At 34.9% G+C, this 25,588-nt stretch overlaps 1 protein-coding gene across 2 annotated transcripts in view; it reads right to left on the bottom strand.

Moving 5' to 3' along the window:
- Nucleotides 1-25,588, bottom strand: part of LUZP2 (leucine zipper protein 2) — a 451,490-nt gene that overhangs the window by 224,172 nt on the left and 201,730 nt on the right. The window contains exons 2-5 of one of the 2 annotated variants that reach the window (XM_036859118.1): nt 23,480-23,597; nt 19,682-19,752; nt 13,580-13,661; nt 7,142-7,204 (exon numbers count right to left, since the gene is read on the bottom strand). In XM_036859118.1, coding sequence (XP_036715013.1) covers nt 7,142-7,204; nt 13,580-13,661; nt 19,682-19,752; nt 23,480-23,597 — 334 coding nt within the window. The remainder of the gene's footprint in view (nt 1-7,141; nt 7,205-13,579; nt 13,662-19,681; nt 19,753-23,479; nt 23,598-25,588) is intronic. The other variant, XM_036859119.1, reaches the window with a different exon arrangement.

The raw sequence follows: 25,588 nt of genomic DNA, 5'->3' as shown, positions 1-25,588 counted from the left end.
TATAAACAAACCTTATATATGCATCTAAATAAGCAGTATTAAAGTACTTCCATAGACAGATTTATATCTAATAAAAATCTTTCCTCTTTCCCCATTGAAACATTGGCTAAGACTTACACTTAATAAAATGCTCTCTCTTTGCCTGTTTAAAAAAAGAAATTGCCTAAGCTGTTTACCTGGAATATACAAAATGGCATGGATGGTAGAGTCATTTGAATAGTATCACCCTAAAATTCACATCTACCTGGAACCTTAAGTTGTGCCCCTATTAATAAAAAGTGTTTTTTGCACATGTAATTAAGCTAAAATCAGGTTATACTGGATTAGGGTGGGTCCTAAATCCCATAAGAGGTGTCCATAAAGAAGAGGAGAAAACAAAGAGATACATAGAGAAGGCCATAGGAAGACAAAGCAGAGGTTCTTGACAAGCCAAAGAATGTCAAGGATTGCCAGGAGGCACTAGAAAGTAGGAAGAGGCAAAGCAGAATTATTCTCTAGAACCTTCAGAGGGAGCATGGTCCTGTAACATTTCTTTGATTTTAGACTTCTGTCCTTCAGAATGGTGAGAGAGTACACTTTTATTGTTTTAAGCCACCCAGCTTGTGTTACTTTATTACAGTAGCCCTAGGACCTAGTACAAATGGGTTATAATAAACTTTAGATAATGGATACACAATTAACCAAAATAACCAGTTGGCCAAAATTTCTCAGAAATAATCATTTTAAAAGGTAAACCAGCAGGAATAAAGTAAGAAAGTTGTGATGGAATTATTTGAAAACATCTCAAGCATGTCCTGGACTCAGTACATATTCAACTCAAACTCTCATAAAGGTTCATCTGCAGGCACCATTTCAGAATGATGGCCCTGGAGCACTCTGTCACATTATGAAATATCCCATCATCTTCACTTGAGTGTCCTTATTGAGGCAAGACGATGGAATAATTTATTTTACAGAGACTGACAGCCACAAGAATTGAACGAAAATGGGTTTTCTTTTTAAAATTTACTACAGTTTTCTCTAGATCAGAGGTTACTGACTTTATTATTTTTTTGTTTCAGTCATGGACTCTCCCTGAGAATCTGCATCCTCACCTTTGAAAAATACACATATGCACCTATACTTTTTTTCTGTCATCTTAATAATTTCCGGATGGTCAGAGATTCTCTGATATCTTGCTGGGTCTCTAACTATCCCTGTTGTAGAGAGTAGCAAATTAGGGAAACCAGCTTCAATCTCTAAATTTGGACACGGTGTCCAATGTTTATTTAATTTATTGAAGTCACTGGTGCTAAGAACGGACTTAAATATGGTTTTCATTGACCCTCACTGTACACAGAGTCCCGGCCCTGTGTTTTGTTTGTGTGTAAAAAAATCTGAATTATAATACTTTAGTAAAGGTAGGATTCTAACTTTGAAGAGTCAGCATCTAATTGAGGAAATAGTTCACACAAAAGCAAAGCTAAAATCACATGTTAAAGGATAGGCAAGAGGCCATGTATACACACAAGATATTGTAATATACACACATGCACAATTGGATACTCTATCAGTGTTAGAGCATGTCTTTCAACCACTCAGAACCCTTCAGTGATGATATAACATATACTAAAGCTGGTTACCACACTCTAACCCTTTTTTTTTTTTTAAGAAAAGTTGTTAATACACTAGCTACCAAATTTTGGAACATTGTTTCCACGATGTGAAAGTTTTTCATAGTGTTAAACCCGTATTCCCAAGGAAAAATGAAAGCAAACAAATTAGAAATAAAACAAATCCTCTCTGTTTCTAAAGTGCATTGCAGCTCTAGGGCAGACATGACTTAGACTTTGCTGATCAGATATGATCCCTGCAAAATGCAGATACAGCAAGTACTTACATGGGAAAACAGGCTACATGTTATCCATGGTCTGATGCACAAGGGATACGGCTATGTGATACCGGAGCTCACTGTGATGGGAACATAAAGGTGGCTGGCAGCTTCCTGATCTTGGCAGAGGTAGCCCTGCCTTGAGACAAACAGCTCTGGGGTTTGTTTGTGGAGTTGTTCCTAAGCTCAGCCTGCAAAATGCGTATGCATCTCTCCTAACATTTTGTTGAGGCCTCTAAATGGCTTAATAAGTAATTTTCTTCTTATCAGAGGTTGCTTTTTGTCACAACTGGCACATTGCCCCATGTTTTATTCCTCATATACCTGGATATGTGTCAATGATTATTTGGAACCCTTTGAAACCCACAGATGGCCAGTGCTTGACCTGTAGCAAGACTTTCCCCCAGGCACTTATAACAACAGCAATAAAACAAAACATTAAAGAAGATTAAATTGGTTATTAGTAGGAGATAGAAAAGGCAGACTATTTCAAAGTTGGGTTAAACTATACGAGCCATGCGAAAAGTAGATGAGCTAAGTAACTGAGATAGACTTAGAAAGAAAGGAAAATGGAGCCATGAATAGTGAGAGGGAAAACCACTGCTATGTAGATTAGTTTTGACAAATTTCTGAGTTCTATCACTGGCAGAGTAAGGCCCACTTTATGGTTCCAACTTATTATTACCAATGTTAGAAATGTGATTTCTTATTTTTTCCTTTACCTCGAACTATCTTGAATGAGTCTCAGGAAAATAATCAATCATAAGAATCTATACTAAAAAACAAACCATCACAGAGAGAGATTTGGGGGGTGAGGGTACTGCCCCAACTTTCCTGTCTATCCTCCTTCCTTCCTTCCCTCTTTCCTTCCTTCTTTCCTTCTTTATTTCCTTCCTTCCTCCCTCCCTCCCTTCCTTCATTTCCTTATTTCTTTCCTTCCTTCCCTTCTTTCCTTCCCTCCCTTCCTTCCTTTCCTTCTTTTTCCCTCTCTCTTCCTTTCACTTTTCTTCCCTTCCCTTTGTTATCTCTATCTACTTCATTAATTTAATATAGACTATGTTTTAATACTAATCTAATTCAAGTATTTGTAGCTACGTACTCCTTTGAAAGTTCTGAACATTAGCAAACTCTCACATTTCATTAAGGAGTTTCAAAACTAACCAGAGATGGCTTGTCTCAATGCCTAATTTATCTAATATTTTCAATACCTATGTATTATCCTACTCATCCTTTTCTTATATCTGAACCACTATAGAGAAACTTATTTTATCCTAGGAGAAACAATGATAAAATTAAAGAAAATTAGAAATGACAATAGAGAGAGGGTGTTTTAAAAGTGCAAAGTCCAAAGAGAATTCTAAGCTTTGGAGTCAATAAGATCGTCTATATCACATGATGATGCAGTTATGGAGTCAGAGAAGAAAGGCTAAGTGTTTTTGTTTCTTTGTTTTGCCTTCTGGTACAACTTCTTACATTTGCTGTAACCATGCAATATCCAAATACAAAATGCAAAATAAGTAACTGAATGCATAAAACGGATTACATAAGAGACATCAGCATTAGAGACAGATTAGGAAGTTACTAAAAAAATGGTGAGATAGCTACTATAAATCAATTTTTGCATTGTGAGAAATCTCATATTCTGCAAATGTGTACACTAAAATACAGGATGTAAGAAAAAATTGTGATTGAGGAAGACCACTTACTGTGTAATTTTGTGATCATAATATTAACAAAATAATGACAATAGTAATAAAAATACAACCACAGTTTAATATTTTCTAGCATTTATCCCCCAAATCATACTCAATCCTTTGCCCAGTCTTACACTTAGAATTTACTGTTTTCTCTTTTGAGATGTAGACCCCAAAGGGAATTGACTTGTAATAAAGTAGATTATCATCAGAATTAATTTCTGATACATATTTTTCACTAATCTCTTATTTTAATATGGGGGAATGCCTTAGAGTCTTCTATATTCACAGTTTAGTCAGATATCTTGGTGCAGTAAGAAACATTTTTAAAATGTTTTGAAGGCACTAAAACACTACTACATGCACTAAAGGGAGAGTCCTTCTGCAATTTTCTTTGTCTTTGTATATAAAAATTTTCCCTAAAATTTGACAAGGCTTTCCCCTGATTGCTTCAACCTCAACAGTTGGGAAAAATTACATATAAACCAACACAATTTTTCAACTTTACTGACATCATTCCATCATTTATTAATTGCTAATAAGGTGATTTGGTACCAAGAAATACACACTATGGCAGAATAGATTTGACTTGCATTGTCCATGAAAGAGAATATAAGCAGAGAAAAGCAGAAGGCCTAGACCTGAAATTTGGAGACCCCCTAAATCTCAATAAAGCTTTGTGAGGGCTTCCCTGGTGGCGCAATGGTTAAGAATCCACCTGCCAATGCAGGGGACACGGGTTCAAGCCCTGGTCTGGGAAGATCCCACATGCCATGGAGCAACTAAGCCCGTGAGCCCAACTACTGAGCCTGCGCTCTAGAGCCTGCGAGCCACAACTGCTGAGCCCACGTGTCACAACTACTGAAGCCCGCATGCCTAGAGCCCGTGCTCTGCAAACAAGAGAAGCCACCACAATAAGCCTGCATACCGCAACAAAGAGTAGCCCCGCTCGCCACAACTAGAGAAAGCCCGCGTGCAACAATGAAGACTCAACGCAGCCAAAAATAAAATAATAAAATAATAAATTAAAAAAAAAAAAAAAAAGCTCTGTGAGTAAAAGCAATCCCAGGACACAGGTTTAAATGTGATGTCCATGTGAAGACATAGATACCCATAGAGACAGATAAAATAAAGGAGCTTGAAATACTGTGGTTAACTCATAGCTATACTCTTTTCAGTCTCACTCTTAACTTTCTTGCTTAAAAAAAAAAAATCTCCTATTTCTTTTTCTCTTGCATTCTCACTTTGCTATCCATATTCTCCAAATATTCTCCGATGTTCTTTCCCAGTTATGAACACAGTCTTTGAATCACGGGGTCCCATGTATTCCATTCCAGATATGACTGCCTGGATGGAAAAATCAAAATGCTTTCCACCCTACACAGCATTTGCCTAAAAATAAAATCTAAATATTTTCCCCCTCCAAGGGATGAGGTAAATCTTAAAAACTAAATGCCTAGCTGCTAACATAAAAGTGCCTTTTAAGATATTTACCTTCACATATGAAAAAAATACCGATTATTCTTTAATAATTTTTCAAAAGTCCCTTCTTAGATTGGGACTTCCCCAATATCCTCACTCAGAAGTCATTCAGGAGATTTTGATCTTCTCCCAGAAATCTCTTTATACCTGTATGATCTCCCTCACCTCTCTGTATTTTGTTTAATCAATTTGCCTTTTTATTTTATTACTCCTGAACAAAAATCTTTCAGGCAGTGTCCATATAATTTTACTGTGCAGAGTATGGGCCAAGTATTTTGTTCAACCTCTACATACTGATTATTTGTCAAAATAACAAATCTAAAATTTCAAGGAATTAATAAAAAGGAGCCAAATTGAAAGCATTCAGTTGATAATATATGTTCACCATTAGGTTTTGTTAGAGAAGTCAAAAACTTTTCTGGTTATCAAGTATCATCTTGCAGATTTTCAATATGATGAAAGTAAATAGTAGCAAATTTAATTACAAAGCTTACATTTGGCAGCCATTACTTCTGAAGAGTTGTATTGCTTTTTTAATTATTCTAGCCTATACACTTAGAAAATTAATATTAAACTTAAAAAATGATCCCATGGAAGGAAATAAAATATTTTGTTAATCCTCATAGGTACCTGATATGAATAATTTATAGCTTGGTTTTAAAAGAGCTTCCTCCTTAAATTCTAGATTTTTAAAAAATTATGTAAGATGAAAAGTTAACTGATAATACATACACAGAGATATAAATTAGCCCATAATCCTCTCATTCTTATACAACGGGGTTCATGTTGTTGTGTACGTGTGTGTGTGTGTGCATGGATGTGTGTGTACACATCCAAATGTACTTTCTTTCCTATTTTAATACTGGCTTTAACATTGTTTTAAACGTTCCCTTTGTCTTAAATGATACATGGAAAGTTTTAGACTTGAGTAATTGGGCCCTCTCTGAGCCCCAGTGAACAAGAAATTATCTAGTACAACCAGTATTTCGGTAACTCTAGTTTACTGACATTTTTCACCATCAACAGTAAATCCAAGATTTAGGCCTCAGGGAAAACATTATCATATGTTTTTAGAAAGTCATTAGACTTTCTTAAGAAGACTCAGAAGAAAACAATCATTAGAAAGAAATGAAAATACAATAGAATCATAAGAAAGACACTTAAAACTTTTCTTGTTTTCCTTTTTTTCTATACATCTTTTTGCACATTTGATAAACCATTTTAATGTCATAATCAGAGTACAGATGCTGAATCTTGATACCAAGGCATTTGTATAGTCTATTTTTAACCTGGGCATCAAGGTGGAATGATATAGAATAATGTAGCTCATCTGTATTTGAAATGTCTCAAAAAATTGGAGGAAGGAAGGGAGGGAGGGAGGAAGGAAGGGGAATAAAGGAGACTAGAAATGGCTAAAGCAGTTGATTTGGGATTTAAAATCCACCTTACTGGGATTGATAAAAGAAGATGTATCATTAATTAATCATGGTTTAATAGTTCTAAATAACTAATTTCATTCAAGGAAAAAAAAGAAATAAAAAGGTGGCAATACAAATGTGATGGAGAAATTTTAGAAAATAAAGTAGTTATGTAACAGGGTAGACAAAAAGTCAAAAGGAGGAAAAAGCATACAGCATCTTATAGGATCATTACATTTTAAAGGCTGTAAGGAAAGCTGTTACAGCTTATTTATTTCAAATCTACATCACTCTAAGATTACCTCACATAAATTTTTCATTCTAGATTGACTTTTCCTAACATAAGGTCCATTTCTAACTAGCTCTCTTCTTCAGTGCCTGTGATGTCATTTGGTAGACAAATACATTTATAAAATAAAAATAAATTTTTAACATTGCCCAGGCAAAATAAAATTAGAAGGGAAAATGACCTGGAGATGTATGAACTAATAACATTATCAAATATATGTTAAAGTAGGGATTATACACTCAAGTTTTAACCTTATAGTTCCTCTCCATTAGTACTTAACTAAAGGACATACTTGCATGTGATCATACCCCAGAGCTTATGGCAAATCAATATGTTTGTTTGTGTATATTCTTTGACTTGTACGAAATTTTCCTGAAATATGTCTTACCTCATTTTGGAGATCTCGGATCATTTTGTTCTTTCTCTCCATTTCAGTCTTTAAAAAAGCAATCTGAAAATAAATAGAATATCATGTAGACATATTTCAAATTCATTTCTATAGCTTTTATAAATTTATTTTCACAATTTTTGAAGTATAATAAAATTATCTCTTTGTCAACAAATACTGAAAAAGAACAAAGGGTTAAATTTTTCATTAACCAAATTTTTATTGCCCAATTCATAAATATATCCACTAGTTATATCACATAACTTTTTCTTATGTAATAAAAGATTATTTTAAAAAAAAAAATTTAGTCTGTTTCTGTTTTGTAAATAAGTTCATCTGGGGGGCAGAGATGGTTAGGGAGTTTGGGATTGACTTGTACACACTGCTATATGTAAAATAAATAACCAACAAGGACCCACTGTATAAAAAAAAATGAAGAGGGGACAAGAGAATATGCTTGAGATGAGATTGGCCATGTGTTGCTAATTCTTGAAGCTAATTGATGGATTCATGGGGATTTATTACACTACTCCTTCCACTTTTGTGTAAGTTTGAAATTCTCCATAATAAAAAAGTTAAAAAAAATTTTTAAAATTGAGAAATGCATGTTATGACTGTGATTCGCTTACTTGTCTAAACCTCAATTTTTAAAAATGTGGTTCTTAAACAAAGCTAAATTCTAGGGTTGGGCCTAGGAATCTCTTTTCTTAAAACATGCTCCAGGTAATTTTTACATAAGGCCAGGTTTGAGAGCAATTGCATAGCGATGCTCCTGACCTCAAAAGCATGGAACGTTATAAATACTGTACCAGAGAAACCACGATGTTTCCTGCTGAATATGATATTGTCAGAATCTGCACCCTTAGGCCAGTTATTCAAACTGTATCTGTATAAACATTGCATCTTTATCTGCCTGACTACTTTGAAAAAGGTCAGTATAGCACAGTAGCTAAAATATGAGACTCTATGGTCACTGAGGGTTCACTATTTATGTGAATGTATGACAGTGGATGAAACATTTAATTTCTCCAATTTTCAATTTTCTGCCAGTCACATTTTTTAAAAAAGTAAAAGGAACAGGTAAAATTAATTTTACTGATATATTTTATTTAATTCAATATATTCAAAATAGTATCATTTGATATGTAATAGATTAATGATGATAAATTGACTTTTTTTTTTGCAATATATCTTTAGAATCCACTGTGTGTTTTACACGTACAGCATATCTCAATTTGGACTAGCCATTTTATAATGCTCAAAAGCCTCATGTATCTGGTGGTTATATATTGGATAACATAGTCTTAGAGGATTCCTGGAATGATGCAAAAGAGACTGGTAATGTGGATTATCTCTAGAGATAGATTAAGTCAGTGGAAATCAAATTTAGGAATAAAGCTAATTTTTACCATATATATATACACATTAAAAAAATAGTTCTGAAACTTTTCAAACATAAACAAAAAAACAAGAGTAATACTATGTAAAATGCTTCTGGGCCCACCCTAAGAATAAATATATATAAATGCTATGTCCAATTTTCTTCAGACCTTGTAAAGAAAATGTTATAGTACTATTAAAGCCCCACCTAATTTTTCTTCCTCCCCTCCCCCCAGAAGTAACCACTATCCTGGATTTGATGTGTAGTAGTCTTGTTCACTTTCTGTACATTATATTTGTTGTGCGTCTGTAAAGCTTTACAACACATATTAACACCTTGTCTTTTCTGGCTTGTGTAGGTGTCCTTGAATTACCATTTCCTCAAAAGGTAACAAAACCTAAACCAAACAATTTTTGATGGTCCAACTACATGTAAAACAGAAGCAGAAGCCTGAGAACCACTATGTCCATCATTTTGGTCATAACAATTTTCAAGCTTACATTTGAATTATGAAGATCCTCGGAGCAACCTGAAAATGTGAGTCACACTCATTGTCCCATTAGGGAGATAGTTCAATTTAGTAATTAGATATATAATCAGGGGCAGCACATAAGAGTATCTGCTCTTAAATCTAAACTAGCACAATATTTACGAATCAAATCCAAATGTTTTCCCTCTATTTGAGAGTGAGCAATTACAATTACTTCATTCTCCCCTTCTTATCCAACTTTCAACTACATCAACTATAGTCTTCCTAGCAGAAAGAATAATTGTTGAATGATTTGCAACAATTAAAATATATACTTATTTAATCCTTAGTTAACCTAGAATCCTCAAATAGGGAGATAAAGCACAAACAGTTTGAGTCTTTACCGAAGTTTGGAAGTGATGAGTCCCAGTAGTATGAAATCTATCTCTTCCTAGATTCCACCAGATGCACATTAAAAAAAAATCATGCTTTTACTAAATATACGTTATTCCCATATTTGTTAAGCTTTCTGTCATCTCTTTCTGGACTTTGACTTAGAAAATATCAGTCATTCAATTCAAAACATAAACACATTCCCTCCAAAAGATAAGTATTATTTATTTCTGCAGGTATTTGCATTTATTGATCATGATGATATATTTTGTTAATATAGTCTTGAATTTGTTCTTGTAGACCTTTTACATGTACATTCATTAGTAGAAAAATAGCTATTAGTTTACACATATAGCCATTAATTGATTTTGGAATCATAACTGATGAAGTTTGTAAAATGAGATGAAAGTTTTCAAATTTTTTCCATTTTCCAGAAAATATTTGCCTATATTTGAAGTTAACTCATATTTAAAAATTAGTAGAAGTCACCATGAAAGCCTTCTGGCTTTGAAATACTTGGGAAAGGGGGTCTTTTAGCATAATAAAATTCCAACTGTGTTCAGCTATTCAAGTGCTGAATTTCTTCTTGCAGAAATTTTAGCATTTTATATTTATTTATCTAGAAATTTACATGTACATTTTTAAATGTATCAGGGAACTGTTGCTCATAATACCTTATTTGTTTGAATTCCTATTACATTTATGACTCTTAGCTCTTTTTTTAATTCAACATTTTAAAATTTGAGTCTTTCTATTCTTAATCTTTCTCATATCTTAAAGTCTTTTATCATAGTCTTTTCAAAGAACTTAAATTTACCTTATTTTGTTTTCTATTTTATTATTGTCTTCACTAGTCTTTATAATACTCTCTTTATTGCACTGATGTTTTGCTTTTTAAATAACTTCTTGAATTTATGTTGCTAATGTTTTATTTTTCTGGAAAAATGCATTTAAAGCTGTCAATTATTATATTGGCATGTAGTATCTTCACTATTATTAAGTATTTCTTTATTTCTTTTATTATTTCTTATTAACCAAAGGGTTATTAGAAAATGTGTTATATATTTTCCAAACATAAAGAATTGTTTAACCATTTATAAAAATTTATTTTAAATTTTATAACAAAAGGATTGAATAACATAGTGTATATGCTAGTCATATTTTTGAACATATATAACTTTGTATTATACATATTACATTTCTATAAAATTTCTATAGATGTTCTGCATGTGCTTAAAAAGAATATAGTCACTTTTTTAGAGATTTCTCTATATATCTAATATTTATTACTACCAGTTGTATTTTTAAGATCTTTGTATTTGCCTATTTCTCCCTTCACTTATAGATTGATGGATATGGAAGCTGATTTGTTAAGTACATTTATGTTTATGATGGTTATAACTATAACCACCTCATTTTATTTATTTATTTTTCTTTGCTAGCATATAATGCTTTCTCTTACATTATATTTGTGCTTTAAATTCTATTTGTCAGCATTAATATTGCTGTCAATCATTTACTTCTTTTATGTTGTTTTGCATATATTTTCCTATATTGCTTATTTTAAGTATGTGGTCTTCTCAGTTGTTAAAATTAGCACATTTGCATATATTGTCCTAATTTCTTAATTGTAGTTATTCTGTGTCTTTTAAAAATTATTATTAAAATTAACCCATTTAAATTATTGTTATTTCTAATACATTGAAACTTTTGCCAACAGTAATTCTTTTGCCTACATTTTTCTTTCAATTGGATAATTTATTTATTTTATTATTTTATTTTTTTCTTTCTATTGAGTAGATCAAATTTAGTTTAGATTCTACTATCTACTATATGCCAGATATAATTTTAGGGAAATTATGTATGTTATTTTAATTTTAATTATTCTCCAAATTCTTCAAATAAGGAAACTTGCAGAAGTTAAAGAGCTTACTCAAATTTACAGATAGTAGATGGTCCACTAGGAATTTAAATCCAGAATATTCTTATTCTGTAGCACATGTTAGGTTATGAATACATATAGGGTGTTTCTGGTTTAGTAGAATATTTTGGGGTGGGAGAGGAAAATCCTCCCTCAAGATTCAATGCTGAACTTTAAGAAAAGCACTACAAGGATTCTGAGGTGAGGATAAAGCTGACTCGGTCAGTCCTGTCTCCTCCTTCTTCCCAACTATGCATCCTTTGTCCCCACTTTTGCCATACTTGACTCTTCTAACTTTGTTGAGCTCTTTCAAATGTTAGCGCTTTCTTCTTTTGGGATGTTAGACACAGTGTGCATAACATATTGGAATAAACACAGGTTCATGCCTTGGCTTCTCCAAATGCTAGCTGTGTAAATATAAGCAAGATGTATTCATTTTCAGAAAAAACAACAACAACAACAACAACAGTAGTGTGCAGGTTTATTGTGAGAATCTGAGAAAACAGTATGTGTGAATATTTCTATTCTGTTCTAACTGTCATTATTTGTGACAGGGCTATGAAGAAGTTGAGATTAAATGTGATAGGTCAAGAAAGAAATGGGATTGCAATTAGGGTTGCTCCTTATGCTGGGTCAGATTTTGAGGGGAGGAATCAATATGATAGTGCTAAAAATATGTCTGTTCTTTTATGTAACACCCGCTGTCCAAAGAGCCAGACACTAGGACACCTTGTAGGTTAGCAGTGAGTGTTGCCATGGCATAACAGAGAAGAACAAAGATGCTAATCCTTACAGGTGGGCTGGACAGATAACAGTGAATTTATTAACAAGAAATAATCCTGCACCCAGGAGAATCAACAGCCATTATAACAAAGACTGTCTCTAAGAAGCAGATACCCCAGATGACAGACAGGGCTAAGTTTCAGAAGCAAAACTTTATACCCTAATCCAGATTATTCAAGGAAGACTTGCAAAAGAAAGGCAGGATGACAATTCTTAAAGGGGCTGGGATCCCAGGTAATCAACCTGGATGGAGACCTTGTATTAGTCCTGTTTCTAGCTTCTGTAAATTTGATGCTTTAACATCTACCTTACACATATACGCAGACTAGCCTTGTTATGGACAACCCAATAATATGCATGAGTCATCCTATCTTGACCTCCTGCCTTCCTCATCGCTGCTCCTTCCCCACCCACTCTACCTGGTGGTATGCTTTTCAAATACACACTAACCAATACAGAGCCTAGAACTCCAGCCACCCCTTGTACTGGGTTCTCACACTTCAGGCGACTATCCACCTGCCTTAATCACCCCAGGGCCGGGTACCAGAAAAATAGTCCCTGTGCCCCAGAGCCTGCTGAAATCATTCAAATGGGCCAATCCTAGGCCTGCTTACCCTGCCTAGCCCATTCCTTCCCACAGAAACCACAGTAAAGGCTCTTGTCCACAGTTTCCCCACCTTCCTTTGCCTTGTGCCTGACCTGGTGCTTCCCTGCGTGGTCCCCGGTCATGTGGCATGCCCCCCTCTTGGGAACTGTGAGAAATAAACTATCTTTCCAAAGGTAGTTGTTTCCTGATCTATTGGTCTTACTATACCTCAAATTTTCTATTAATATACTATATTTTGAAATAGATTCAGGTCCTCGAACAAGCTCAAAGGTTCAATCTCCATAAATGGTACATAAGTGCATGTGGGGAATGAGGTAGAAATCTAGTTTTTAGCACTACTATCCAGAGCACCATCTCTCCTGCCCATGGTGAATATTAGTTATAAGAATTGAAACTTGAGGGTCAATAGAACATCATTTTGAGAGAGAAAATCTGGAGAGAAGTTTGATTCTTAAACTTTGGGGTGTCTCAGAATCACCTGTGTAGTTGATTAAGTAGGCAGATGGTGTGGCTCCACCCTTGGGAGATGTCTATTCAGTGGATGTTGGGTATGGCTTAGGGATCTGTATAGCTTAACTTAGTTCAAGGTCACACCCCAAAATTCAAGAGCCACTGATAGGGGGCCCGACACCAACACTCTTGCCCTGAGTTTTTCATCCATAAATAAGGGTTGGGAATCAGAAGACCCCTAAGAATCAAATACAATGAAAATATTTTTTTGGAATTATTGCTGCTAAGTATTTTTGTAATCTTGTTGATTGTGTTTTTTTCATTGTACTTTCATTTATATTTGTCACAGGTGTATTTGTTCCATAATGATTTTAGGGAAAAAAGTTAACAATTTTCCAGCCCCAAAGCAAAGGACACAGAAAAGAAACACTTACAGTAGCCTGCTGTTTTTCTGCTTTCTCAGTTGTCTCTTTAAGCTGATTTTCCAGGGCCTCCTGGAGAGACTTCATTTGTTCTCTTGTTTAGTAGAAAATAGAGAGCAAAAGAGAGACATGATATAAATCTCTTATTTCCTATTTACATGATGAAAAGAGGTTTTGCTGTATATATACATTTAGGAAACATAACTAGAATATATAGAGCCACGGTTAAACGTACAAGATGTATCTCAGGACTCTGGTAATAAAGAGTCTTCTCTCCCATGCAAGCACTAAAAGCAAGCTGTATTTAAGGGAAATTGCCTTGCTATTGTGTCTTATAAGAATGCTACTGAATGCTAGAGTTAGAAAGCTAATTTTAGTGACAGCATGCCAGGGTGTGAACATGCTGTTTAGAAAAAAAAGTTACCATAGACTTGCTGATGGGATAAAATTATCATTCCCTTGGATGCTCTACATTAACTAATTCTAAAGCACTGTGTTTTAGACATCCTGTATAAGGTCTGAGACTTTTTGTAAAAACAAAGAGAAAAAAGACTTATTTTTAATGCAAAAGGTGCCTCATTTATTGGGGATAATAAAAAATACATGTCTGCACATATATACATATTGTGTCTCAAGTTCAGTAGGACATATGGACCCTGTCTCACATTAAAAATATAAATATTTTCATAAATATGAATTCCCCTCAAGGGTTTAGGATTTTCTCAATTATGACAAATTTTATTATATTTCTGTGCCTTCATTTTATCACCTAAGCTATCACTTCAAAAAGTTCAGATAGCCGATAACAGTATATGAGTGAGTGTGTGTGTAGGTGTGTGTTAAGTATGGCTAGAGGAATAAACTCCTTCAAAGCAACAGCAACAACCAAACAGAAACCTTTTCTAGTCTTAGCAGCACACAAACTAAAATTCCCAGACTAGAGCCAAAAGACAACTTCTGGAACAAAAATATTTTCTTGGTGTATAACCACAATAAAGAGACTATGGGATAGGAAAGCACGTTCTTAGACTCATTTTTTTTTTCACCTATAAATGGGCACAATAATAGAACTACCTCATAGGTTTATAGTGAGGTTTAGAAGATGTAATATAGGCAAAATGCTTAGCAAATGCCTGGAAAATAATCACTTAATACACGAGACCATTATCACAACCACTGGCACCACTTGAGGTCTCTGTGTTCATGCTTTGACCACCACATCCTGCACAACCACAAGCTGCTCTTTCATCCAGAAGGACTTAATGATGTCTCCAGATTTCTTACTCTAGAAACTATTAGGTCCCAGTTTCAATTTTAGGAATATCCATGAGAGTCTATACGATCGCTGGAATCAATCTGGATCTTGTTTATCAAGGCAACGTATAACAGGAACAAGTTATACAATAATTACAGTCACTTTGGTTTTTAGATGATTTATGCTTGTTTGGGTAAAGCTTTAACATGCTTTTGCTTAAAGTGGATTTTAATTCTCAGCTTCCATTACGGCCTCAAACAGGTTTTATTTATCAGAATTGTTTCACATGTAGACTTCCATTACTTCTCCTGATATTTTCCACAAAGAGCATGTGTGGCATAATATAATACAAAATAATAGTAATATTTACATATATTGTAGGCTTACAGTATACCAGGCACTCCATAAAATGGAAAACTGATACATAAAGAGGTGGTGTAATTGTGTTCTGCAGCCTATGTGCTCAAATTCTAGAGAGTCATTATACTACCCCTATTGAGGGAGACAGACAGAGAGAAAGAAAGAAGGAAGGATCTACATTCTGTTCCTAACACTCAAATCTTCAACAAGTACTGAATAAAAATGCAATAGGACTATTATATTTCCAACTAGAAAAAAGTTATAATAAAATCTTGTAATACTTATTCGTTATTTCTGGATTTTAAAATTCTCATTTTTATTTTAAAGTGATACATATATTTTAAAATTAAATGATAAAATTCATATATTTTATAAAAATTAAAATAAGTGTTTATATATGTATATATATATATATTCAAAAATGCCCACATACTGACATCTATAGGCAATAGGGAATACGAAAAACATAAGTTGCAAAAGCTGTTAAAACTGGAGAAGGTAGAGAATTCTTCTCATTTTCATGGCGAGGAAAGCTATCAGACAGAATGGCAAAGCAGGACTTTTGAAACTTCTGAATCTCTCCATCTCCTTTTTCAGACTTATTTCTGCACATTCTCACTGCTCCCATGCTTTAGGTGGCCCCAAACTCCTGTCCCACAACTTGCTCAGTTCTACTCCGACCACCCACCTCCACCAAATGGGATTTGCACAAAATATGTAGAGCTACTCTTGGGCCCTATTTGGCACTGAACTGAAGCTTGAATTCTAAAGAACTGTTGGCTCCAGCGACACTGTGATAGGGTTTCTCGGATGTTGAGTACATTTTAGCATAGAATTTCATGGTTACAAGGGATTTTAAAAGGCAGCTGTTTCACACATCTTCCATCCCCAATTATAAATATAAAAATACCTCACCCTACAGGAAGGTATTCTTTTCATGTGGTTACCAGATTGTATTGTCATAACATCACAGACAGAAACCTTGCCACTATCTCAGGCATTCTTTTCCTTTACAGAGAACTCGATATACTAAAATCCATTAGTACACAGAGTCCAAAACTGCCTTCTCAAAATCTCCACCCACCATCCACCGTAGAGAGTAAAATGTTTTACTCCTTTTTATTTTCAAGACAGCTTTTCAGAAACTTCAGGGTACTCTCCTATCTCCCAGGGTCTCTATATTTTGGTTACACACTCTCACTCCTCACATAGTATGGCTTAAAAGTCTTTCCATCAACCGGAGGACTCTTTTATGAATATTACCTAAGCTGTCTAAATATTTCTGAAATGTAACAATCAAGAGTCAATGCAACTTTCTCCTTCTCATGTAAGAGTATGCGTGCATGTGCACACACACACACATACACTACACACACAAACACACATATACACATTCCTTTCTCTGTACCTCTCTGGCAGAAAGACATGCTGCTCTCACTACCTGGTTGTTTACGACCATGCCATATCCTCTGCGTTTACTTACTTACAATCTAGTACAGCTACACAGAGGGACTTTATTAGTTGCCTGTTGGTTACAATTCCAAGAAGGAAATTCTAACTGATTCAGTTTTGTTTTGGTAGACACCTATGAGGTAATTAACTGTAGCCAGTGATGTCAGAGACACATAAAAGCAGCATGACTTCTAGGGACCACTTCGCCAGGTAAGGGCCAGGTGGCAAGGATCCCCGAGGACATGGAGTTACTGAGAACTGGGTGTATAGCCAAATGGCATCTGCAATACATTTTAGTCTTTCAGGCTCTGATAATACTTCTAAATTTGCCATCAGTTAATACTTTTTATAGTCTGAGATAATTTGTTTTCTCTTTTACTGTTTATTAATCTCTTGTACTTTGGAAATGAGATACATAGCCTCCTTCACATTCAGATAGCCATGATTTTTATAACTCTTTCTAACTAAACAGCAAAAACTAATATATCAAATGTATTATACTTTTGAGAAATCACCTATTGTTAGGATTTATTGAATTTTCCATGCTGACTTTGTGTACATTATACAAGTTATGCATTTTAACAAATTTTATAATTTTGGATAAAACTTTGAAATCACAATACCAAAATATACACTCCATTTAACACATTCATTGAAAAACTTGGTCCATCATCTGGCTATCTGTGTACCATGCCAAATGTATAGATGATGGCCTGAAATTCTTAATAACTATAACCATGTTTTTCCTCATTTGCCTGGATATTTTGTGTGTCATGTAGAAACAACCATAGATAATTTACGAAAATATCAGTAAGCTAAAGGAATAGGTTTTTCCTTATTCACATCATGCATAAGCCTGTCTCTTCATCTGTGTCTCTCCTGCAATAAAGAAAGGCTGATCTCGTTGCTGTTTCACTCCATGGTCCTCACTGATGAGATCTCTCTGTCTCTTCTCTAGGGGACCTTTCCTCAGCCTGGTCTATGTCTCTTTCTTCCTGCCTTGAACAATGTTGTCAGAATAATTCCCCTAATATAATTCTTTAATTATATCATTCTTTTACAGAGCTACATGAATGGGTTTTCTGTTGCTTATGCAGAAGTCCACTCTGAGCTAACCTTTAAGAGTGGTCCCAGTCTATGCACAACAGCTTTATTTTCTGATCTTTCCTGCCTCAATCTGTCTTCTTCAGTCACTGCAACCCTCTCACTGGTATTGCACATGCATTATGCAGAAGTCATTTCTATTTTTATGTTTTTGTTTATTATCTTTTCCCAACATGGAAGACTCTACAAAAAGTGATAGTTTTCAATGACTCTTGGTCTGTTTTTGTAATAGGGAAGAACCTTTTGTATTCTATTACAAGTTGATCACTAAAGGGACGTTGCCTATAAGCTTAAATTATACATAATGGTCCATCTCTGGGAACCCTGCATACCAGGTAATGAGCATTAAGCTAAAATACCTTTGTTTATTTAGCTCACAGGAAACATCCTGACCAGGTCTACCTGTGAATGACTGCAGGGAAGAAGAAATTAACACATCCCCTCCGGAGGCTGCCGTTTTAGTATAAAAGGAGCCTGAATTCTAACTCAGGCAAGATGGTTCTTTGAGGCACAAGCCCATGATCTTCTCAGTTTTTATGGCTTTCTGAATAAAGTCACTATTTCTTGCCTCAAGAACTCGTCTCTCGATTATTGGCCTGCTGCGCAGGGAGTAGTATGAGCTTAGACTTGGTAGCATTTTGACTAGCTATTTCTATTAAAAATATTGTTTATAATTCTCCACTAACTCAGTGAATCACAAATACTTGTGTGATATTGAGCACAGGTGTTTTAAAAAGTGGATTATTTCAAACCAATAAAATAATTTAAAATCATGTAATTTTGGAAACATGCTCAGACCCATATTTTATATGACATCTTTTTAATATTGGACTTTGGAGAGAATTTCATGTTCAGTAAATAATGATTCCATTTAAATAATAACAAGAGTCAATATAAGATGCTTGATTTGAGTTTTAACATGTCATCGCCTCAATGCCATGAGGTTTCTGGGTCAAGAGGCAAGGACAGTGGAGAAGATAGAAGATGGTGAGAAGGGACTACATAGTGCAGCATCTGTCAGCTTTTTAAACAGCTTTTTGCTTTAGATCAGTAAACTATCTTGAAAGGGTATGGCTATGGGTAAGACACAGCAAAGCAAATTCCAATTAACACAACTCTCATCAATTCACTTAAGCATTTTGAGCAACAATTTCCCATTTACTGAATGGGGACAATAATATTTAATCTATACTTGTGGTGTTGAAACAAGAAAAAAATATATAAAGCATCTAGTAGAGCCTCTAGTAAACGTATAACAAATAACAAATGCTGGCTTGTTTCTACCTTAAAATATCTTGGCTTTTTTTTTTTTTTTTTTGTGAAGCAATTTCAAGTCATATAGTTTTTTTAATACTGCATAGAAATCTAGCTCATAGTTCACTTCCTTCCAAAATAAACACGGCAACAATAATAAAACTGTTCCAATTCTACTGCATTGTTTACCCCATTTCTTACCACCCCCCACCACTATCTCCACGATCAAGTTTTGATACTATTAAAAATGGCCAAAATCCTCTACAAGTTATAAACTTCAGATCACAGAATCTGAAAAAGAAAAAAAACCCACAAACCAAGAAAACGGCCCACTGATGTCATTGTTATTGGACCTATTGATGGGCAGACTTATGTGGGCCCATCTTAGTGGGACAATAAAGGAAAGTACTCCAGATCCTTAACAGTTGAATGGAGATCTGCAGACAAGCAGCATCAGTATCGGGATCACCCATCACCAGGGAACGTGTTAGAAATGCAGAATCTCAAGCGCCATCCTACACTTATGTTATAACGATCTGCATTTGAACAAGATTCTTACACATTAAAGTGTAAGTAAGAATATAAAGAAATGAATGCATTTAGAATAAACTTATTCTTGTGAAGTCTCTGCATGGAGTTTGGCTATGGAGAAAAAGAACTAAGAAAATAAAAGGAAAACACAGCCTTACCTTTGTTTCTGACCTATTTCCAGAAGCTTCTGAACATCAGTTTTGGTAGATTTCTCATCGTTTTTCAAATTCTGATAAGAAAAGTGGGAAAAGGAAGTCTTATTCAGGCGATAAATTGAAGCTTACTTTACTTTTGTGTTTATGGCACAAGGTGTGGCTGCACTTAGGCCCTGAAATAAGAATGCGCAAACAAGGCCATGATGGTCCCCATGGCTCTCAGGATGCACAATTTATGACACCAAGTGGTGCAAGTGCTACACAGTGAGTGAAAGGGAATGAACTGAGATTCAGCCTTTAGAGGTTCAGTGGAGGAGAAAGTACTCTCCAAATACCTAGGTCTCTTTATAAGTGAATATAAAACATATCTTCTGCTCTTCATTTGAAGTTTTACTATGTTCTCTGCAGGCATGTTAAGCTGGTTCTGGCATAGTTTCTACAAACACAAGGGGACATAAAAGGCCTCCCTAAATAAGCTAAGTAATAATACATCAGGATGAAAGCAGTCAAATGGCATGCACCTGTTTGGTCTTGTCTATTATTTATGAGTAACGCATTAGAATGCATAGAAAAACTAGGGCCATTTAAAATTGTAACTGTTCTGTATAGATAGTGTATTAAAGAAAAAAAAATACCACCTCAGTCATTACTGTTTATTTACTCTGGCAAATTCAGCATTGACAGACTGTGAATTAAAATAGAAGAGCCCACTGAGCTTTTCTCATTAGAGAATCTGACCCATTAATCCTTCCCTGAAAACTTTCTTATTTATACTTAGTAAATTATTTAACAGGGTAACCTATCCTTTTTGATATTAAAAGTTGAAACAGAGGCAATAATATTGTTTTTAAAAAGAGCAGCTATGACAGGTAAGGAACTGACAATAACAAGAATGGCAAACATGTTGCTTACTTAATATTTATTTAACAACAAAGCCATAGTATCTGCCTTCACCAATTTTTCAGCCTAATGCTAGAAATAATTTTCATGTAGTAAGTTAAGCATTCTGATATGGATGTGGTGGGGTGAATATCACAAGAGAACCCTTTTCCCTAAAATGACTGATTGATATCATTATTAGGAAGCAGCCAATAAAAGGTGTTCTGTTTATTTGAAAAGAGTAGCTTGACATAAAACACAAAAAAGCAGGTTGGGGAGAAAATCACCAATCATGGGATTTACAGTTCAAAGTGCATCACGGCCATACGACCTGGGACAGGTCACAAAATCTGCCCTTTGACTTCCTTATCTGATAAACAGGGATGAGAATTTTGAAGAGCCTACATTAGACAGTTACTGGAAAACTCAAAGGGGATAATAGATGTGTGAAAGCACTTGGTAAAAAGTTTAATAAAAATATGCTTATTCATTTTACCATCTGCTACACTCCAGGCATTCTGAAGGAAACCAAGATTAAAAGGGCATGGCACTATCCTCAAGAAATTAAAAACAAAACAAAACATGAAATGAAGAAATGAAAATGTGAAAAGGGTAGGTATGCAGATGAGGGTCTGAAAAATGTATCCAATTAGAAGAACTCATGAGTATTTGATTATTATTTCCCCAGCAATGTCCAGAGAAGTGGGGTATCCGTCTTGGAAAATAATTTTGATGACTTTAAGGATACCAAAGATTAATATACCTACTACTTAATTAATACAATGATTATTTATGGATCTATATTGTGATGCCATCCAGGTGCTATGGTTACAGAGATGAACAAGGCTTTCAAAGCTCATGTCTTTATGAAGCCTCACTGGAAAAAAATATGAAAAAAATGTGTACAATGGGCAATATATTTATTTACTTACTATGAGTTTGAAACCTGGAATCAACATTTATTAGATGTATGACTTTGCGAGATTCCTGTGGCCTCTTTGAATTTTGTTTCCTCACTGTACAATGAGTAAAATATTATCTTATTTTGTGAAAAGCTTGTTGAGGGGATTTAATAAGATAAAAATTAAAAAAAAAACACCTTGCACAATGGCTGTCACAAAATAAATAAAAGGCATTTTAAAAAATTGCAATTACTTTTAGTGATAGATGTATTACCCTTTCACAAAGTAACTCCACAAAACTGTACATTTATTGCAAGTAATTTCCTAGACTGTAATTCGATGTCTTTTTTTTTTAGATTCCATATATATGTGTTAGCATACGGTATTTACGGTATTTGTTTTTCTCTTTCTGACTTACTTCACTCTGTATGACAGTCTCTAGGTGCATCCACTTCACTACAAATAACTCAATTTCGTTTCTTGTTATGGCTGAGTAATATTCCATTGTATATATGTGCCACATCTTCTTTATCCATTCATCTGTCGATGGACACTTAGGTTGACTTAACTTAGGCTGCTAGTATAGAGATATTGAGTGTCCTGGCTGGAAGTACTGACCACTCGTGGGCATTTATTTCACCATAAGCTTGAAAAATTCTCAACGTGCCAGGTGTTTCATGCCTCTAAGAAGGTGCAGGTGTCTTAAATATTCTTTGAAGTCTCATAAAACTTGTGAATTTCTACTTAATGAAAAGGAGGCGTTCTGGCCTCAACTTCCTATATGGAAATCAATATGCACCCATTTTCATCCTAGTCAGTGCGTCCCTAACGCTCTGTGCAAACTTCTACCATAGAACTGTTATTCCTGCACTGTTACCATCTTGCTACCTGTCACTGTATCCTACTGGAGTGTGAGTAATTTTTCTGCTATTTTCATGTTCTCAAGATGCAATACAACTTCTGGAACAAGAGCTTGGGTGTTGGGTTCAAAATACCAGATCCACCTCCTAACTTTCTCTGTGCTCTTAGATTCCGAGCCCTTTTCTAACTCTGTTTTCTCACCTGTAAAATGAGGCTAATAATAATCATAGCATAATTATCATGTGAAAATTAATTAAAAATTGGAGAAAGAGGACCAAACACAAGAGATCACATTCAATAAACTGTAGTGGTTACTGACACCATAACCATCATCATGGGACTAAAAAGCTAAGAACAATGGTGATTACACAAGGTTCAGAAACTTGGTTCAGTGCCATAACTAACAGACTGGCTCTGGAGTCAGACTGCCTGCATTTGAACTCTGGTTTCCTTTGTGACATTCAAGCATGATTCCTCATGTGTAACAAGAAAAATCACATTTATAGTGCCTACCCTCACTGATATATTATGAGAATTAAATCCTATAATACATGCAAAGCTTTTAGTATACAGTATGTATTCAATAAATACAATGTTAAAGGAAAATATTAAAATATATTCTCAGATATTTCAGAAACTTTTCTTATCAGATATAGATCTTATCTTTGGTTTTTGATTTAGATTTCACTGAGTGCTAATACATTTTCACAGATGACACTTTCCTTTGTAAGGCATTTACCCATTTTAGTAATGAGGTTTATTAAAGAATTTTCAGAACTATCCTTTGTGGAATTTAAAGTTCTCTTCAAGAGATCATTTCTATATTCATTTATAACTCTTAGCCATAACTGCTTTTCATCATTTTGTAATATAAGAAACACAGGGGTCAAACGGATCTTAGAAACTGTGAGAAATTGATGGCTGTGCCAAGCACACAGTTTTCTCACTCCTGAATTTGCAAACCACAGATTCCCAGACTGCATTTCAAATGACATTTCTTTTCAAAGCTCATATAATAATAAATAATAACTCCCATGTTCAAGCCCAGAAATATATTCAAAACTGGTAAAAAATGCAGGAGTCTTTACATGTTAACCCACTGAGACAAACCAGGTGACTCCTTACCCTTTGCTGCTGAGAAAATTAGTTTTCATCTCACCTGAAGGTTGACTTTAATTCCATCAAGTTCTCTTGATGTTTTTGTCAGCTGACGGAGGATGGTGCTTCGCTCCTTAAAGACTTGCTTCAGCTGCTTTTCTAGCTCTTCATAGTCCTGTCTAACACAGAAAGAAAAGGCATGAGGGCCTCCCCAAATGCCTTCGCTTGGCTCTAGCCATTTTGGCCATAATCACAGACCCTTGCATTTTAAGCAAAATCTAGATAAACTGAAACCTTAATTACTAGGATGTTTTGTTTTTATTAGTTCATCTAAAAAGGGGAAATTGAAATACCAGTTTTTTAAAGAAATGTTTCATTTTGCATTGAGGACTATCCAGGCTACAGAGTTTCCAGAACAACACTGCACATCTTTTGCATGTATAACATAGTTTATCAGATACCTCTTGGAAAATAGATATTTTCCATGACATTACATACTTTTTTCTAAGGTCCTTGAAGTTTTACAGCAAGAGATTTGATTTGAACCAATGCAGATCAGAGATGTAGACAGGGACAAACTTGGGGGTGGAACCAGAGCAGAATGGAGGGGCTTTGCTGCGCCCTTGGTTTGTAGGGAATAAAGTGCACTGAAAAGGCACCCCTTTCAAAATCTCTATTGCTATTAAAGAAAATACCTCTAAAAATCAGTCAATAACTATAGTAATTACAGTGAAATTTGACCAGACTTGTTATCTATTACAATGAAGGAAAGACTTATCTCATGATCATACATATATATGTACATTTTTTTCCCCATTTTTCTCATATGGACTTTGCAAGATAACAAGACAGGTATTGTAATTCTAATTTGGCCGATATAAAAGACTGAGCTCAGAAAAATTAAGTTACTACCCTAAGATCCTACTTAAGGAATGAATGAACAAGTAGTGTGTATATTTGTGTGTGTGTGTATTTATATATATTATAGCAAGTGTGCACGTGTGGGGGAAGAATGTAGACAAGGAAACAGTTGTCAGTGCAGCATAGAACTATACCTGATAGGGAAAGGTTAAAAATGATTAATTGGTATACACAGGTGATTAGAGATTAGAATCACGAATCCAGGGAAGAATTCCTGGTTAAAGTAATATAAAATATACGCATTTTGAAAGATAAATAGAATTTAGCTATATGAAAGGGGGAGAGCATGTGTTAATACTAATGAAAATGAGCTTACTGAATTAAAAAATAAGTGCATAAATGTCAGAAGGTTTGGAGTAGAAAATGGGGGTAGAGAGATTTGCTGCTGAAATGGGGATGTGGAGAGCATGAGCAAAAGTATGCAAAACTCTTAAATGATGGTTAGGAGTGTGGGCATTGTTCAGAAAACAAGGGGAAGACATGGAAGCAACCTAAATGTCCATCAACAGAGGGCTGGATAAAGAAGATGTGGTACATATATACAATGGAACATTACTCAGCCATTAAAAAGAATGAAATAATGCCATTTGCAGCAACTTGGACGGACCTAGAGATTGTCATACTGAGTGAAGTAAGTCAGACAGAGAAAGAGGGGTATCGTATGATATGCCTTATATACGGAGTCTAAAAAGAAATGATACAAACGAACTTATTTACAAAACAGAAACAGACTCACAGACTTAGAGAACGAACTCATGGTTACCAGGGGGGAAGGGTGGGGGGAAGGGATAGTTAGGGAGTTTGGAATCGACATGTACACACTGCTGTATTTAAAATGGATAACCAACAAGGGCCTACTGTATAGCACAGGGAACTCTGCTCAATGTTATGTGGCAGCCTGGATGGGAGGGGAGTTTGGGGGAGAATGGATACATGTATATGTATGGCTGAGTTGCTTTGCTGTGCGCATGAAACTATCACAACATTGTTAATTGGCTATACACCAATATAAAATAAAAAGTTAAAAAAAATATGACACAAATGAACTTATCTATTAAAAAAAAAAAAAAGGAATCAAGGGGAAGTAATTGAAGGGTTTTAAGCAGGGAGTGACATGGTCAGTTTCATGTTTTGGAAAGATTTCCCTGGCTAAAAACTGGGAAATGCACTGGAGGATGGAAAAATCTGGAGAAAATGAGACTGTTAAGGAAGTTACCACTGCAGTAAGCCACAGAAAAGACTGTGGTGG

This window comes from Balaenoptera musculus, chromosome 8 (genome assembly GCF_009873245.2).
Source record: "Balaenoptera musculus isolate JJ_BM4_2016_0621 chromosome 8, mBalMus1.pri.v3, whole genome shotgun sequence".
NCBI classification, from domain to species: domain Eukaryota; kingdom Metazoa; phylum Chordata; class Mammalia; order Artiodactyla; family Balaenopteridae; genus Balaenoptera; species Balaenoptera musculus.
Note: the sequence above shows the minus strand (reverse complement) of the source record. Positions and strands in the feature narration are given on the sequence as shown.